This window comes from Lacerta agilis, chromosome 15, assembly GCF_009819535.1.
Source record: "Lacerta agilis isolate rLacAgi1 chromosome 15, rLacAgi1.pri, whole genome shotgun sequence".
Taxonomy (NCBI): Eukaryota; Metazoa; Chordata; class Lepidosauria; order Squamata; family Lacertidae; genus Lacerta; species Lacerta agilis.
Genome location: NC_046326.1, coordinates 42833710 through 42851709, shown reverse-complemented (window position 1 = coordinate 42851709; position 18000 = coordinate 42833710). Strand labels below are relative to the sequence as shown.

At 54.8% G+C, this 18000-nt stretch overlaps 1 protein-coding gene across 1 annotated transcript in view; it reads left to right on the top strand.

Moving 5' to 3' along the window:
- SCARF1 (scavenger receptor class F member 1) overlaps positions 1 to 18000 on the top strand; it is a 41093-nt gene that overhangs the window by 15105 nt on the left and 7988 nt on the right. The window contains exons 3-16 of the mRNA XM_033171555.1: positions 2400 to 2521; positions 2743 to 2940; positions 3578 to 3729; positions 4731 to 4853; positions 5470 to 5559; positions 6686 to 6865; positions 11463 to 11585; positions 13549 to 13610; positions 13704 to 13805; positions 14263 to 14788; positions 14987 to 15208; positions 15575 to 15703; positions 15833 to 15936; positions 17770 to 17884. Coding sequence (XP_033027446.1) covers positions 2429 to 2521; positions 2743 to 2940; positions 3578 to 3729; positions 4731 to 4853; positions 5470 to 5559; positions 6686 to 6865; positions 11463 to 11585; positions 13549 to 13610; positions 13704 to 13805; positions 14263 to 14788; positions 14987 to 15208; positions 15575 to 15703; positions 15833 to 15936; positions 17770 to 17884 — 2219 coding nt within the window. The 5' untranslated portion in view covers positions 2400 to 2428. The remainder of the gene's footprint in view (positions 1 to 2399; positions 2522 to 2742; positions 2941 to 3577; positions 3730 to 4730; positions 4854 to 5469; positions 5560 to 6685; positions 6866 to 11462; positions 11586 to 13548; positions 13611 to 13703; positions 13806 to 14262; positions 14789 to 14986; positions 15209 to 15574; positions 15704 to 15832; positions 15937 to 17769; positions 17885 to 18000) is intronic.

The window sequence follows — 18000 nt, the reverse complement described above, 5'->3', positions numbered from 1 at the left end:
AAGTTTTGCATATCAGGAAGGATGGCAGGAACCGGTGAATGGATCCAGGGTGGGTGCAATACACATTGAAGGTTTCTTCTGCGTCAGGACAATAGAAAGCTCCTAGGAGGATGTCTGCTGCCATGGTAGCTGATGGATGGGTGCTTGACTGGATTATCGGGAGGGGGCATCTCCTCCTGCGGACGTGACTCGCTGCTTAGGGGATTATGAAAGCCACTAAGTGGAGAGTCCAAAAATTATGCAGTATTGAAATAATATACTTCTGATGATCGGAGGATGGCGGGGACCGAGGGGTTAAAAAGGTTATTTTACAAGGAGCAAATAGACACCCGAACCAAGCAAATCGGACACTGCGTTCAGGAGTTGTGGATTTTTACAATAATAAATACTTCGAGCTGTCAAAATTGGGCCACCCAGCGTCTAAATTGTCCATTTGATACATTGTTGCAAGTTATAATTAATAGTTTCCTCAACTGGTTACATTTTGGTTTCGATTCCATTGTTCTCCCAGCAGGGAGCCTGTCAAAACCCACTTAGTGTTCAGTCAAGCGTGAAGGTGATGATTGAATCATAGTAGCTGACCTGAACGTTCCATTTTGCAGGCTGAGCTGGATGCATGCTCCTGATTGGTGGGTTTCCCGTTCATTGAGAAAATGGAGACCAGCGGAGCGCTGTTTGACAGAAGCGCTTTTCCAGAGGCTTTTTCGGAACGCAAATTGGGATTTTGGGGAACCCTTCATCACGAGGGTTTTATGTGGTGCTTGTGCGACATGTGAAGTGTAGGGAGATGGACATAAAAAAGGGGGAAAGAATGCCCGCTCATCGTCGGGCTTTTAGTGAGTTCACGAGTCCCGCACTCGCTACCGGGGAGGCATAGCGGTGGGGGAAGGTGGTAGCGGGTAAATTTCCCTATCAAGCAGCAACTTGGGCTGTGTGTCAGGGCAGCAGGGAGGGTTGTGCATTTGTTCAACCGTTTACTGTCCACGGTCCTGCCCCCCCCGTCCCCCAAGCAGTGCGGAGTTCAACAGGAGCAGCGTTTCCCCAGGCTCAGCTTCCTCTGGAAGGAGGTCAGCGGAGGCTTAGGGTGTTTTGTAACAGCTGGATGGATCTACAAACAGGGCAGGTTTTGTAGTGGCGGAGGCACAGCCTCAACACTCCGGCCTGCAGCCAAATCCACTGCCCTGCATTGCATATCTGAGGAGAGGCAGCCCCCGCCCCCAATGTTCTCATCAAGCAACTCATTCCAGTTTTGTCCCTGTCCCGCCCCACCCCGAGACTGAGGAGACGGAGATTCAGGGAACATTCAGGACAGGATCAAAGGAAGTCCTTCGCACAGGGCAGAGTTACACTGTGGAACTCCTTCCCGCAGGAGGCAGTGAGGGGCAGCAACCTGAATGGTTTGAAAGAGGATTAGAAAAATCCATGGAGGAGGAGGAGGAGGAGGAGGAGGAGGAGGAGGAGGAGGAGGAGGAGGAAAGGGCTACTGACAGCCACTAACCACTATGGCTCCACTCCGCCTCTGCAGTCAGAGAGAGTTGCTGGAAGCCACAGAAAAGGGCTCTTGGGCCCCAATCCTTATTGCAGGTTTCCCATTGGAAGCACCTGGTCATCCACCGTGAGCACAGGAAGCTGGACTTTTATGGCCCCCTTTGGCCTGATGCAGGAGGATTTTCTGATGTTCTTATCAAGTCCAAAGAGAGGCCGAGCCAGCTCCTTCCAGTTTTGTCCCCACCCTCCTCTGAGGATGGAGAGGAGGAAGGTGACAGGCAAGACCACGTCCTGAGCTGGTTGTTCAGCAGCTGGGTGGGTGATGGATGGATGGGCCAGCTGAGGTTGGTGGAGCTGCCTCCTCCCTTGATGGCCTGATGGCTTGACTTGGTCTAAGGGGCCCTCCTAAGGCAGCTTCCTAGGATGACAGCAGGGAAATGTGAAAGCCTCTGTTCCCTCATATGAACCTACCTGGGTTCTGAGATCTTTGGGGAAGGCCCTTTTCTCAGTCCCACCACCTTCACAGGGGTGGGGATGTGGGAGGGGACCTTCTTGGTGGTGGCTGCCCTTGGAGATCTACGCAAGTTATTTGAGCGCAGGGAGAACTTGCATCGGCCAAAATTCTCCCTGACATTAATTTTACAAAAGGCCTGATTGCATTTTAACGGATATCTTTTATGTGATTTTAGCTTTTTGGATTTTATCTGTGTGGTTGTTTCCATTTGTGGAAGCCGCCTTGAGCCTGGGGAAGAGGTGGGAATAATAATAATAATAATAATAATAATAATAATATACCATGGGCCAATGCCAGGTCAGGAAGAGTGTCTGGGACCCTGCCAGAGCTGGGGGTGTGTGTGTGTGCTGTGACTCTCCGCCCTGGGGCACCACTCAGCTCTCTCGTCCTTGTCCAGAGAGCACCCAGCGCAGAGAGAAGGAGGTGATGCTGCGCCTCAAGGAGGTGGTGGACAAGCAGCGGGATGAGATCCGTGCCCAGGCCCACGAGATCCTCTGCAAGGCCCGGGACACCGAGGCGGTAAGGGGACGCGAGGGTGGGCAGGCACAGGGGCTGGCCTGGAGGGGATCGGCAGGCGCTCAGCGCCATTCCTGCGGCACGTGAGAGCAGTGCTGTGTCCTGCGTGCGAGGGCCCCTTCCCCAGTGTGGGGCTGGCACTATGGGCCATAGCACCCTAAAGTTGGAAGGTACCCTGAGGTCATCCAGCCCAACCCCTGGCAACGCAGCGCCTGTGTCCTCAGCTGCAGGAGCAGCTGAACCGCTTCATGACGGTCAATGAGGAGATTCGCCGCAAGCTGGCCATCGTCCAGGCGCAGCTGCAGAGCGCCCTGCAGAGGAAGGAGGACCTGGAGAGCGCCCTGCTGGAGGCCCGCCAAGAAGTGGAGAGGCTGAGCAAGGCTGCAGGGGCAGCAAAAGAGACCTTGAGGACTAGCACCATGGTGAGAGGACGTAACCCGGAACTACGTATTGATTTGTAAAAATACTGGTATACCGCAGTTTACAGTAATAGCCTTGCACTATGCCAGTCTGTAGAGGGACCCAGGTGGCGCTGTGGGTTAAACCACAGTGCCTAGGGCTTGCCGATCAGAAAGTCGGCGGTTCGAATCCCCGCGATGGGGTGAGCTCCCGTTGCTCGGTCCCAGCTCCTGCCCAGTTCGAAAGCACCTCAAAGTGCAAGTAGATCAATAGGTACCACTCCAGCGGGAAGGTAAACGGCGTTTCCTTGTGCTGCTCTGGTTCGCCAGAAGCGGCTTTGTCATGCTGGCCACATGATCCGGAAGCTGTCTGCGGACAAACGCTGGCTCCCTTGGCCTATAGAGCAAGATGAGCGCTGCAACCCCACAGTCGGACACGACTGGACCTAATGTTAAGGGGTCCCTTTACCTTTACCTTTATGCCAGTCTGTGGCGACCTGGTGCTCTCCATCAGCCCAGATGTCCAAAATATCTGGGTGGCACTAAGTTAGTGATGGCTGCCCTCTGCGGACCCCCCTCGATGGGCTCCAGAGAGGGTGGTCGGAGGGAGGCCGGGCTAGTGAGATGGGGGTCCTGACCTCTCCCCACCTTCTTCTCGCAGAACCAGGAGGTGGTGCCTGGCGAGGAGCTTCCTGGCAGCGGCCATGGCAGGAGGTCCTACTCCAAGGAAGAGCTGCAGCAGATCCTGCAGGAGCGCAACGAGCTCAAGACCAGCCTGTTCCTGGTGCAAGAGGAGCTGGCCTATTACCAGCGGTCAGTTTATTCCTGCCTTTGCAGGGGGTTGGACCGGATGACCCCTTGGGTCCCTCCCAACTCTGCATTTCTATGATCCTACGTGGGGTGTGGGGAGGGGGAAGCCAGGTGGGCCTACTGGCCAGTTGCTCTTGGAGGACCGGATCCCTAAGCAGAGGGATGTGCAGTTTTATCCAAGAGTCAGGTTCCTGTAAGTTAAGAAGCGGGGAACCTGTGGCCACCCAGGTCTTGTGCAACCACAACTTCCTCCCGAGTTAAGTGGCTTTAAAGATGTAAGGACGGCCACTGACTTGGGTGCCTTTAAAAGAGGAGGAGCAGGAGAGGGCTAAACACCAGGGCTCTGTTCTCCCTCCAGGGGCAGAGGCAGTAAATGTCTCTGGGGTGCCAGTGGCTGGGAACCCCAAGTGGGGAGAGTGTTGTTGCTGCCCCCAGGGGGTATCTGGTTCTTGTTGCTCTCCATGGGGGCATCTGGTTGGCCACTGTGAGGAGAGGAGGCTGGGCTAGATGGACTCTCTTTGGCCTGATCCAGCCACTGGGCTCTTCTTGACTCCCATCAACTCTGACTGCTGGCTGTGGGAGCTCAGGGTCACCTGGAAGGCCACAGATGTTTGGAACGTTGTTCGATGTAGTAAAAACGACTTACAAATTCAACAGAAATGCTAAATCAATACAATCAATAATGTCAGTCATTGCAGATAGTAGCCATGGATGGCCTGAGACTCTGAACTTGTCTAATCCCCTTTTAAAGTCATCTAGGTTGGTGGCTCCTGCAGAAGGGAGTTCCACAGTTTAACAGTGAGCCATGCAAAGCAGTCCTTCCTTTTCCCTGTCCCGAATCCTCCCGCTTCCAACCTATGTGCTCCAGAGCCCTGGAGATTCCTGGGAGGGAGGGAGGGAGGCAGGCAGGCGCAGGCCCTTCTGTCTCCCTTTGGTGGGAAGAGTCCATTTCCTTCCTTCCAAGGCTCACCTGAGATTATCCTGCCTCTCTTCACCCCCCGCAGGGAGTTGCTGAATGACGAGCGGATTCCCAGCCTCCTCCTGGATGCCGTGAAATCCACCATCAAGAAGCAGCGCAGGAAGATCCGGGCCAAGATGCTGGGCACAGCAGAGGAGCCCCTGAGCAGGTGAGTCTGGGGAATACTTGCAGGGCCAGCATGTGTCTGGCACACCTGGGACTCTGGCAGGAAGCTCCTGGCACTGGGTCGCTGTGAGTGCACTGGGACAGGCCTGGCTGGGACTGACTTTTGGTGACGGAGAGTGTCTTTGCTGAGCAGGGCAGTCTATCCCACACTTCCTCACAGATGGCTCACTTGTGGTTCTCCGGTTTCTGTTGAACTCTAACTACCAGCAGCTCAGTGGTCAGGGATGATGGGAGTTGCAGTCCCGCATCAACCAGAGTAACCCAAGCTCCCTGCCTCTGTGGTACACATTATTATTGTCGTCAATTAAATTTGTATCCCACCCTTCTTTAAAAAAACAACCCCATTGCTCTGGCTGAAAGCAGGAGGCGCCTGGGTCATTCTGTGCATGCTGGAGGTCCTTCTGCTGGTTTCACTGGATTGCAGAGTTGGGAGGGGACCCAAAGGGTCATCTAGCCCAAACCCCTGCAGTGCAGGAATCGGTTGTGCTTGGGCGACAGAGCGCTTCTTCGAGCTGCTTTGGCTGTGCAAACCTCTAGTTCCAGTTTGTGCTCAGATCCCGCTGGCAAAAGACCTGACGGCCTGACCTTTCTCTTCCCAGCGACGAAGAGGAGGAGGGCGTGTGGCTGGCGTCCCCCACGGGCTCGGACTGTGTGGACAGCCGCCTCCCCGAGTCCAAGATCCGGAGCTTGTAAGTGGAGCCCCGCTGGCAGAGGGGGGGCTGCTTTGGCTGGAATGAGAGGGAGGGGCAGCCGTCTCTGGAAGAGCAGCTTGCGCAGAGAGACCAAACCGACCCCAGCCAGTCCAAGCCAGCAGAGCCTTCAGGAGGAGGAGGAGGAGGAGGAGAGCCGCTGGGCGGCAGACAGCAGCGATCTTAAATTCAGAATTAAACAGGTTTAATTTGAAGGCAGCCTCCAGTTTAATCAGCCTGAGCGAAGCAGGATCACAGTAGCTGCAAAGGGTGATTTTGCATTTAGCAACCTTTTCAAGCCTGGTCCCTTCCAGCTCCTCCCAGCCCTGGCCCTGTGGGGCTGTGCTGACTGCTAGATGCAGCCCAAAACTTCTGCAGGGAATCTGGTTAGGGAAAGCTGTTCTGAGTTCTCAGAGATGGCTTAATCATGCTACAACCTTAGCAGTTTTATACCTGCTTTTTTTTTTGAAAAAACAAAGATTATTTTTCTATCCCAATTTATCTTTCTCTATATGCTCCTGGGAGCAAAATGAGCAATGTATGGTTCTCCCCTTTTATTCTCGGTGGCTGCCAGTCGTGCTGGGCAGCAGAAGCAGTTGATGCCTCTGAATACCAGTGGCTGGGAATTGCAAGGGGGGAGAGTAGCTGTTGCCTTCAGGTCCTGCTTGAGAGCAGAGGAGGCCAGGCTGGATGGGTGCCCTCTGGCCTCACCCGGCTGCTGGGGGGCTCCTGGGATGCTTCTTAGGGGGTGAGAGGAGCCCTCCTTCCCATATGACCTCAGCTGGGGGAATGGGCTGCACACCCGGCATTTCTGCCTCCAAACTCTCACCCAACCATTCAGTCTATTATTTATATCATGTTTCTTTTTCTGCATGAGAACTTGGAGTGGTTTCACAGCATAAAAATAGAAATTAATATGTACAACAAAGCACACACAAAAAAAGAAATTAAAAACCACAAAATTTCAGACACTAATAATCCAGTAAATGGTAGCAGTGAAATCAATCAAAGATACAAAAACTCCACTCGAAAGCGAATGTTCTGGTTCTTCTGTGGGGCATTTCTCGACCTCTGCCAAACCCCACTTCTCTTTCTCTTTCTCATTCTTCTCTCTCTCTGCCTGCAGTTTTGGCCTCTGGTATCGTGGGAGCAGCAAAAGCAGCTCGCCAGAAGACTGCCCTGGAGCCTGGGAGATAGTTGACCCTCAAGATGTGGGTCCTGAGGAGGAGGAGGAGGAGGAGGAGGAGCAGGGAGGGAGGGAGGCCTCCTGCAGCTTCAGCCCCCCAAGTGGACCCTCGCCCTTCCCTTGAGCCAGACGCTGCTGGTTGAACCCACAACAGCGCCCTGTCTGGGCTGACCCCACAAAGACGGCAGGCTCGCAGAGGTCGCTGCCTGGCCTGCGGGAACAGCTCCAGCCTTGGAGAGGGAGGGAGGGAGGCAGCCTTGCAGAAGGCTCCTCTCGTGGGACTCCGCAGGGCCCTGTCCGGCACCCGCTTGAACCCAGGCCTGCAGCACAGCTGCTCGGAGGTGTCTCTGGCAGTGGTCTGCTGGTGCTGAGGGGAGAGGCACAGAGTTTTTATTCTTGCATAGTGTGCTCTGCTTGGCAGGGGAAGCAAGCTCCCCACCTTGAGAAGATGTGCGTGCACTGATATCGGTGGGGGAATGTGAACCTGCTTTTCCCGTCAGCTTTGCTGGGGGGCTGATTTCGCCTGGGCTCCTTCAAGGGCTTTCCAGTGTCTTCCCAGTTGCCCCCCCCTCCACAGTTGATGTGTGAACGGTGTTGCTTTGAACACACTTGAACCAGAAATCTCATGTAGGAAAGTCCCCTTAGAACCATTCCTCGAAATCTTCCTGACTCTGTGAAGCACAGTTTGAAACCTAAAGCAAAAAGTGAAATCCCTCCTCCGCCCACCACTTTCCTCCGTGTAATTTGCACACGTTTTGGGGACGTGATTTGTTTTCGTGAGAGATGTGTTTATATTGCACAAGAAGACCCCCCAAGGTAGTTAACAAACATTGCAATTAAAATGTCAACCTTTGAAAGCAAATAAAGCAGGAGCCAGTAAAAGACTGAGACATGCCGGGGGGAGTGGGGTTGGAGTGGGGCCACACCGTCCCGTTAAAGGTCAGGAGAATCCCATGGTGTCGATCCAGCACTGAGAAGCCATTAAAGCTGTGCCAGCCCCAGCAGGGGAGGATTTATTATTGCACAACTGGGGTGCCACCCAAAGCCTGCCCTCTGATCCAAATCTGAATGAAGGGGACGGAGGTACAAAGGGTGATAACCTGAAGGTGGGCCGGAAGTCCATGCACATATTGTTACAAGAGGTGACCTGGGTTCTCGATTAGTCAAGAAACTGGTCTATGCATTGGGAACGGGCCCTCCCTCCAGGTGCAATGATTGGTGGGGGGGGGGGCTCAGAGGTTTGGGGTGGTGGTGCCTGCCTGGGGTAGCAACCCCTGAGCTGTGGGGCTCCCTCCCAGCAGAGGTGCGCATGACACCTTCACTGGACAGTGCTGCAGGTGCATTTCTTCACCCTTGGATTCTTTGGACGTTTTGGAGATGTATAATTTTAGGACCCACCTTATTTCTGTGATGGAAAGTTGTTTTAAACTGTATTTTTTTAAAAAAATAATAATAATTGTGTTTTAATTGTTGCAGCCTGCCTTGGGACCTTAGGATGATGGGTGGGTTAATTAATTAATTAATATAGGAAGCTGCCTTAGACTGGATCAGACCATTGGTCCATCTAGCTCAGTGCATTGGTGAAATGCAGAAGATGAGTGAAGGGCTGGTGGGGGCATTGCATAAAGTTTGTGTGTTTTGGGGGGGTCCTCACGCTGTCACCAGGATTCCCTCCAAATCTAGGGCCCCTCCAAATGTCTTATTTATGGAGTGTCCTTTCTGATTTCCTTGCCCCAAACCTATATGGAGAATGCATTCTGCCTACTCTTTATTTAGCCATTAGAATTGTAGAGTTGGAAGGGACCCAAAGGGTCCTCAATTCCAGCTCCCTGCAAAATTCTGATTAATTAATTCTGATTTGTTTGTGAGGCGGTGATTGGACAATGAGCCTCCCTCCTGACCTGCCTGGCGGGTATCGTCCGTTAATCATTTGTTCATCCCACATCATGATTCTCTATTGATTTCCTAATTGCAAGAAGTCAATTTAAACAACAACAAAAATGTCAACTGCAGCAGAGTGCTTTCATACCTGGTAATTGTGTAAACCTGCATTTGGGCTTTGATCTGCCTCACAAAATACTGACCATCTGGAGGGAAACCCTCATTGCAAGGGAGTGTGTGCGTGGCTGCAATGCCTTCTCTTGCCCAATCTAATGTTTAAACCAGGGGAAGGGTTACCTATCAATGGTGGCACAACACACCTTAGCCAAAGCAGGGTAAGGTTGCCGAGTAATTATGAAACCAGCTGTGAAATGCATGTGTCTTTGGCTTTGTGCATACAATAAAACCAATTTAGTTTGACAGCTGCTGCTGGTTGAATCAATGAGCATGGAGCAGAACATAGCAGCATCCATGGATTGCTATAGCTGGCCAATTCCCCTTTTTCTAAGAAAGGCTGGGATTTGAGAGCAGCTTCACCCATTCATAGAATAAGCACATCACACCATTCTCCTGGAGCCCACCTCTGACTCCCTTCAGGAGGATTCGGGACTTCCAAATAGAACTAAACTTCCCCGAGACTAGAGATATCCTTTATCTTAAAACAAGATGAAAGTCAAATTTCTAAGCTGAATTCTACAGTGGGGCAGGTAGTTTGCGCAGTACAACACACAGAATCCGGAGTCTTGGAGCCTGCTGCCATTCTTGCACACCTACCCCTGCCATCGTAAGTCCCTGCGGGTCCTCCTGGATTCATTGCTGCTGCTTGAGGCTCAGGCAGCCTTGGTGGTGAGGGATGCCTTCCATCAGCTTCGGCTGGTGGCCATAGCTGTCAAGTTTTGGATTTGAAAATAAGGGATCATCAGCCTCACCTATCCCGGGGACAGTCACATGGCAGTGGTGGGCGGAGCCAGAAGCAAAAGTGGGCGGCACTGGTGTGAACGCGCGCAGTAGGCTTACTGTATTTTGGAAACGCTGCCCGTGGGCTACGACACCTGTAAGCGCGGGAAATGGCTCCCGCTTGCTTTGAGGCTGCAAGGAGGCGAGGTCTTCCCAGGCCCTGGCCAGCAGGGGGAGGGAGAGGAGCTGCTTCCTTTGAAAAAAACGGGAAATTAAAGGGATATAAAAAATAAGGGATAGCAGCGGGAAACTGCTTGAAATAAGGGAGATTCCCGGGGAAAACAGGATACTTGACAGCATTGCGTGGTGGCCCAGCTGTGCCCCTATCTGGACAGGGACAGACTAACTTCTGTGGTCTGTGCTCTGGTATCCTCTAGGTTAGAACACTGCAACTCATTATACAGGCAGCTGCCTCTGAAAACGGCTTGGAAACTTTGGCTGGTGCAGAATTCAACGGCTAGGTTGCTCACCGGGGCAAGAGGGTTTGAGCATACAGCGCCAAACCTGGCCTGACTGCTTTGGCTGCCAACCAGTTCCCAGGCCCAATTCAAAGCACTGCTTTGGACCGATGACGCCTTAACTCAGGACCACAATACCTCAAGGACCGCCTCTTCCCCATATGAAGCAATCCAGACGCTGCAATCACCATCTGATGGCAACATGAGAACGGGGCCTTTTCTGCTTCACCTGGTGCCTTCATTACAGATCTTTAGGTTCACCTGGTGCCTTCATTACAGATCTTTAGGTGCCCAGTGAAAACATTCCTCTTCTCCCAGGCCTTTCACTAATTAAACAACCTATAGAAAATTCTTTCCAGTAGCACCTTAGAGACCAACTGAGTTTGTTCTTGGTATGAGCTTTCGTGTGCATGCACACGAAAGCTCATACCAAGAACAAACTCAGTTGGTCTCTAAGGTGCTACTACTGGAAAGAATTTTCTATTTTGTTTCGACTATGGCAGACCAGCACGGCTACCCACCTGTAACTTAAACAACCTATGAAACTGTGTGTGTGTTGGGGTGCATTTTTTAAAGTTTTTCTATTGCAAACTGCCCTGTGATCTTCGGATGAAGAGTGGTATAGAAATTTAATAAACAAATGCATGAAATGAAAGAAACCCAAACACCTACAGTTCACAGATTTTCCTGGAAAGAGGTGTTGGATGATGGGTGGGCCGGTTTTAGCTCTGCAACGCAGAAAAGCCTGGGACACAGACTCTGGCCGGAAACGAGCCCTTAAGCAGCAAAGGTGGCGGCGGCGGCGGCAGGGGGACTGTCTCTGCGCAAAGCATCCCTCGGAGCAGGAAAAAGGTGTTTCCTGTTAATCTGCTGACATGCAGCTCTGCTAAAGAAGGCGAGGGAACGGACAGGAAAGACCCTACAAGGCCCTTGACTCCCCTCTTCATTGGGGGACTTCTGATTGTGCCAGTTCCTTAGACGCCTCCATGGGGCTCCCTCCTGGAGCCTGTCCTCAGGGCTGGGAGGGAGGCCTTTATCAAAGAGGCGCCATTCTGGAGTCACCGCTCAAAAATCACAGCCACCGTTGAGAAGGTTTCTGGACCACCAGACGCACTGGGGGAAGGAGACGACTCCCTTCCCTTGACCCCAAGAGGCGCCCTCCGCAGCCACGGCTTCCCCGGCTCTTCCTCCCGCATTCAGCTAAAGATAGCCAGGGGGGGGCACATGTGTGTCCGTCCCTCTGTCGGTCTTGCCCTCTGCACCCCTCCACCCACCTCCCAGTTTGCTTCCTCAGGAAAACCCAAGGAGGAAATGGGCGGGAGAGTGGCTGCAGAAGCAGCGCAGGAAGGAGGCGGCCCAGGAGTGGTGGCCACGCAGGGCAGCCGGCCGGGCAGAGAGTCTTTCTAGTGGGACTCCCTAAGGAGGGTGATGGAGCGCTGGGCCTTGCCGATCTTCCTCTGCCTCCTCCAGGCGATGGGCTTGGGGGACGGGAGCGGCAGCCCTGACCTGGACCCCAGTGGGAGAAACGTCTGCAGGTCCAGCAGGTAGGAGAGCCCCCCCTCCCCCCGGTGGAGGGTGGTGGAGGGTCCCACGCTTCCCGGCTGGGAAAGTTAGGCGAGTCCCAGTTCATCTTGCTTAGCATGGCCTTCTCTGAGTGGCTCCGGCTCGCCAGGATGCAGGCAGAGAAGGGCCTCCCCCCCCCCCATCACTGCCCACCTGGGATCCTTTTGAAACTGGGACTGACCTTCTACATGCAAAGAAAGGGTTCTATCCTTGCCTCCATAGTACAGGGAGTTGCCACCTTTGCTCCATCTAGCCTAGTACTGGCAGCTCTGACTGGCAGCAGCTCCTCAGGGTATCAGGCCACTCGCTGGCTGTCCCCCATCACTGGCCCCCTGGTCCCCCTTTTAAAAGCAGGATGCCTTAAGGCAGGGGGAGTCAACCTTCTTTTACCTACCCCCCACTAATGCATCTTTCTTGGTGGTAAAATTTCCTTGCCGCCCACCAGGGCTCGATGGAAGGAGGATTCAGCTTGTGCCGTAGAACCCCCCCACCGCCCACCTAGAACCCTGAAACGCCCACCTAGAACCCTGAAACGCCCACTAGTGTGCGGTAGGGACCAGGTTGACAACCGCTGCCTTAAGGGATCAGACCTGCGTCCTCCTGCTCTGCCGCTGAGCCACAACCCTTCCCTTGTATATGAAATTCTGTTGTTCCTGGTGGTTCTGTGTAAAGGGACTGGGTTTAAAAAGGAACACAGGATGTGGCCTTGGGCTTACCCAGCTTGCTATTATTGCCTACACTGACTAGCAGCTGCTCTCTGGTGTCTTGGACGGGGTCTCCCATCCTTTCCTGGAGAGGCTTCCAGGGACGGAGCCTGGACTGTTGTGCACGCGGAGCAGATGTTCTGTGTCACTGAGCTGTGGGGTGGGGGGCAGTGTGTGTGGGCCCCATGCCGTGCCCTCTGCTTGAGGCGCATTCTCCACTTCTGAATCTCTCCACCCCCCCACCCCACTATTGTGTTTTCAGTTTCCTGCCATTCACACTGAAGTCTATTTAAGTTCAGGACTGCTCTGTTCAAAGCGCAAGGAGCTTCTCTATTTGCACGTTCATTCAGGGGCCGTGAGCCTGTGTGTGCCCTCCCCTTCCCCAGGTGATGAGGAGGCTTCTGCTCCCATCCTCATCCCTGACCACTGACCCTGCTGGCCTGCTAGGACTGAGTTGGAAGTCAACAACAGCGGGGGGGGGGCCTGCATTTAGGGTCACCCGCAGAGCCAGCAAGGGACCTCCTGCAGAGCTTTCCCTGGCAAGCGATAACTAAACTCAAAAGTGGAGGGAGTGGAGCCCCCTTGGGTGACATGTTCTGTAATAATGAATCGTGGAACTGTAGAGCTGGGAGGGACACCCAAGGGTCATCTAGTCCCACCCGCTGCAATACGGGCTCAAGGCGGGCTCCGTTTCCTTTCTGGGCTCAGTAGGCCAAAGTGACCAGTCTGTGAAACAGAGAAAGCTGAAAAGTGAACTTCAAAGACACCCTCCTCTAAAAAAAGGGGGTGGGGTGGGGAGAAGAGGCAGGCCTGTACTCTGGGAGGCTTCCAGTTTATATGAAAACATAATAAAACATTACACATTAAAAAGCTTCTGCCTTCTGATGGTTACAAAATCTCCTTGGCATCTGAAGGGAGGGTGTCCCACAGGGTGGGTGCCACTACCGAGAAGCCCTCGGAGCTGGATCTCAGTGCCCAGGCTGAATGAGGGGGGTGGAGATGCTCCTTCGCGTAATAGATGGCGCCATCAAACTGCGGCTCTTCCTGGGTACTTTTGCCAGCGGAGGGTGGTGCTGCTGGGGAGGGGGGGACCAGAGAGTGGGATGCCGCTTTGGCCACCTCCCAACTCTACAATTCTGTGATGCTATGACTCTCCAAACTGCAGCCCAGCAGGGTGACTTTTTCTTTGCTGTTTGTCTGTTTTTCTGTCCCGTCCCCCCCCACCAAAACCCGCTGCCAGCCACCCGCCAGTCTTCACCTGCTGCCCAGGATGGAAACAGGAGGGCCAGGAGTGCCCAGCTGGTGAGCATGCCCACCTTCCCCTTTCTCTTCTCATTGCCCGAGAATGAGGGCTCCTCTGAACGCCTCCTTCTGTCTCCTTCGTGCCGCGGCCAGCACTCTGCACGGGAGCAGATGCCTGCCGGGAGGGCGAAGTCTGCGTCCGCCCGGGTGTTTGCCGCTGCCGGCCTGGATTCTTTGGGGCCAACTGCATTGCACGTGAGTAATGGCTTCAGGGTGAGTTGGGGGGGGGCACAGGCGGACAGAGTGGGAGGGGGCTGGGAGATTCTTAAGGGACAGACAGACGGACCTTCTGACTGGCAACCAGTCCAGGGTTGGGCTCTGCCTCTCACTGGCTCTCTGGCGCCACCTACTGCTGGGCTCCCTGCCTTCTGCCCACTGGGGCCCCCACACAGTGGACAAGTGCAGGCAGTACTGGGCTAGACAGAACAGTGGCTTCAAATAAGGCAGCTTCCAAGTTCCCATGTCCACCCTTGATTCAGAAGCATGAGGACTAGAACCCTCTTTCATTTTTATGGGGGGAGACACAGCTCTATGGCAGAGGGAAGAGCCCTGGTCTGAAACCCTGGAGAGCAGCAGCTACTGCTGCTGCTGCCGGTCAGTGCTGGCAATGCTGAGCGAGGCAGCTTCTTCACCACCTGCCCTTCCCTTCCAGGCTGCCCCGACCAGTACTGGGGTCCTGACTGCAAAGAGAGCTGCGCTTGCCACCCCAACGGGAAGTGTGACCCGGCCAACGGAGAGTGCCGCTGCCACCCTGGCTGGTGGGGCCCCCTCTGCCAGTCCGTGTGCCCGTGTGGCCCCAGAGGCCGCTGCGACCCCCTCACCGGGGCCTGCCATTGCGAGCCAGGCTGGTGGGCACCCGACTGCAGGCGCCAGTGCCCTTGCAACCTCTCTGGCTCCCGCTGCGACCCCGTGACGGGCCGCTGCCTCTGCCACCGTGGCTGGTGGGGCAGGAGGTGCTCCTCCCTCTGCAGCTGCCACGGCTCCCCCTGTGCCCAGGAGACTGGCCGGTGCGAATGCCGCGCGGGGCAGTGGGGGGCGGCCTGCCAGGCCAGCTGCCAGTGCCTGCACGGGACCTGTGCCCCCCAGGACGGGCGGTGCACCTGCCACGCCGGCTACCAGGGCGACAGCTGCAGGGACCCCTGCCCTGCTGGGAAATACGGGCTCCAGTGCATGCAGAGGTAAGCTGGCTGAAAAGCTGCCATGATATATTTCTGCGGTATATAAATATATCTATGAACACATGCAAGCTGGGGGTTTGTGGCTAGGGCTGAGGCTGGCCCCACACGACACCAGCCGTGCGTCTGGGGGGCAGGGTTGGGGAAGCCCTTCTCCTGGGCACCCACTTCCTCTCTTCTGCATCCTGCCTCTCCCCACAGCTGCGGCCACTGCCAGGACCTCAAGGCCTGCTTCCCCGTGGATGGATCATGCCCAGCCTGTGACCCGGGCTGGAACGGGACCCACTGCAAGCAGCCATGCCCACCGGGGCACCATGGGGAGAACTGTGCCCTGCTTTGCCCTCCCGGCTGCCGGCGAGGAGAGAGCTGCCACCCAGAGACAGGGGAATGCCGGGGCTGCAAAACAGGCCTCACGGGTGCCAGGTGGGAGCACGTGGGGGGCCGGTCGGGTGTGGGAAGTGGCCCTGACCTGCCTGGAGTGTGGGGAGGGCAGCTGGGGAAGGAGAGGGGTTCCATGGGGATGGACAGGGGGGGAGGGGAAGCCAGAGAGGTGGACGCTGCTCAAAGGGGAGACCCCTGCGATCTCCTCCTCTTCCTCACAGGTTTTGGCGCCACCTACTGCTCGGCTCCTTGCCTCCCACCCTACCAGGCCCAAACGGGCACCAGCCCGCCACTGGTTTGTGGGTGGGTGCCTTAGATGCCCGTGGAAACTGAACCCGGACCCTCTGCACACCACGCCAGCTGTTCTGCTGCTAAACCGCGGTCCCTTGCCTGCCTCCTCCCCTGCAGGTGTGAGCTCTCCTGCCCAGAGGGCTTCTTTGGAGATGGATGCCAGTTTGCCTGCCCAGTCTGCTTCAACGGGAGCTGTGACCCGGTCTCTGGGGCCTGCGTGTGCCAGGCTGGGTTCTGGGGCACCAGGTAAAGTGGAGGGGAGGGGGCTTGTGGAGCAGTCGGGGTGAGGAGGAAGAGATGTGGGCTTCCCCCTCCCAGGCCACGAGGTGCCTGCTGCAGCTCGGACGCTTCCTGCTACTCTCTCTCCCCTTGCAGCTGCAACCGGACCTGCCCTGAAGGGTCTCACGGCCCCAACTGCTCAGAGCCCTGCCAGTGTGGGGGGCGCCTGTGCCACCCTGTCACCGGGGACTGCCAGTGGGGTAAGTCACTAAGGGCACAAGGAGAGCCCAGAAGCAGCAGCAGCTGAGTCAGGCCAAAGGGGGACCCCAGCCTGCTTTCTTGGTCCCCAAATATCCTAAATAACCCAGGAATCTAGGTAGACTGCCTCTGGACCTGGAGGCTCCAGAAGAACACAAGCGCCCTCTTCTCACAATGGCCAACCTGATGCCTCCAACTGGAAATGGTTTAAATCTGCGGAAAAGTCGACGTTCTTCCTTACTAAACCACCTCCCCTTCTATGACTGTATAACCAAAACGACCTGTAGACAGATGCAGGCACTGCGGCCTCAGTACCAAGTCACTCTGCTTGATATCTAGCTTGAGGGAGAGTTCTGGTGGGGTTCAGCAGCCTGCTCGCTAATTTGTGACGCTTTCGTTGCTCTTAATAATAAAAGGACTTTTGGCATTTTTTCGGTGGCAATTTGGCCCTTTGCCTTGCGTGCAAATGCAACGTATCTCTACCACTGAACATGAGGAGAGCCAGGATCTCGATGGACCAGCCCAAAGGGGGCCAAGCAGATGCCCCAAGGCAGGATTGGGTGTGGCAGAGACACTCTCCCCACTGGTGATTACAAGCAACTGGCGATTACTGAGATGCACTTACTGCTTCTGATAGGGGAGATAGAATCGTCCAGTACAACCCCCTGCCTGCAATGCAGGACTATGCAGCTGTCCCATACAGGGACCCAACCTGTAACCTTGGTGTTTTCAGCACCATGCTCTTAACAACTGAGTAATAATAATAATAATAATTAATAATAATATTTTATTTGTACCCCACACATCTGGCCGGGTCTCCCCAGCTACTCTGGGCGGCTTCTATCAAATATTAAAATACATTTTAAAAATCACAGATTAAAAACTTCCCTAAACAGGGCTGCCTTCAGGTATTTTCTGAATGTCAGGTAGTTGTTTATTCCCTTGACCTGTGATGGGAGGGCGTTCCACAGGGCGGGCGCCACTACCGAGAAGGCCCTGTGCCTGGTTCCCTGTAACCTCACTTCTTGCAGCGAGGGAACTGCCAGAAGGCCCTCGGAGCTGGACCTCAGTGTCTGCGCAGAATGATGGGGGTGGAGACGCTCCTTCAGGTCTGTGGGCCAAGGCCTTTTTGGGCTTTAAATGTCAACACCAACACTTTGAATTGTGCTTGGAAACGTACTGGGAGCCAATGTAGGTCTTTCAAGACCGGTGTTATGGGGTCCCGGCGGCCACTCCCAGTCACCAGTCTAGCTGCCGCGTTCTGGATTAATTGCAGTTTCCGGGTCACCTTCAAAGGTAGCCCCATGTAGAGCGCATTGCAGTAGTCCAAGCGGGAGATAACTAGAGCATGGAGAAGCTATACAGGACCATGCTTAGCTTACTTATTTTGCATGCAGAGGACTGGCAAATGGTGCACCAGGATATAGCCCCCGAGGTCCCTGCTCTGAGAAAAGCAGTGCTGTGGCTGCATCCACTGAGCAAGGCAGCCAGAAGTGGAGGGGTGGCTTTGAGTGACTAGGACCTGCGAGAAGCCAGGGTTTAAATCCCACCCCCCCACCCGGCCATCATGACGCTCATTGAGGTGGCCTTGATCCAGTTGCCGCCCCTCTCAGCCAACCTCACAGGGTTGTTGTGAAAATAAAAGGGGGAGGGAGGGTGGAGGAGAACCACGTGTGACACTTTGAGCTCCTTGGAGGAAAGGTGGGGTGTTTTATATATGGCACCCCTGCTTTCCAGCACAGCCAGGCCTTGCTTCTGGGATCATCTAGGAGCTGCTGGGGTGAAGATGGGGCTCCTTCCCTTTCTCTGTCTGACTTCTCTGTCTCCTCCAAAAGGCCAGAACCAGGCAGCCCTCTTAGCAGGAATCCTGACCCCCTTGATTCTCATCATCCTCCTCTGTATGTGTTGCTGCTGCTGCTGCTGCTGTGAATCCACCCCGATGGACGCCAGGTACTGGTATCAGGCCGTGGGGAGAACCCAGACACTCTGTTTAGCAACAGCCATGTGCCAAGCGCTGTACACAGTCTCTGCCTGGGGTGCTGACACTGGCAATGGAAATTGCTGGG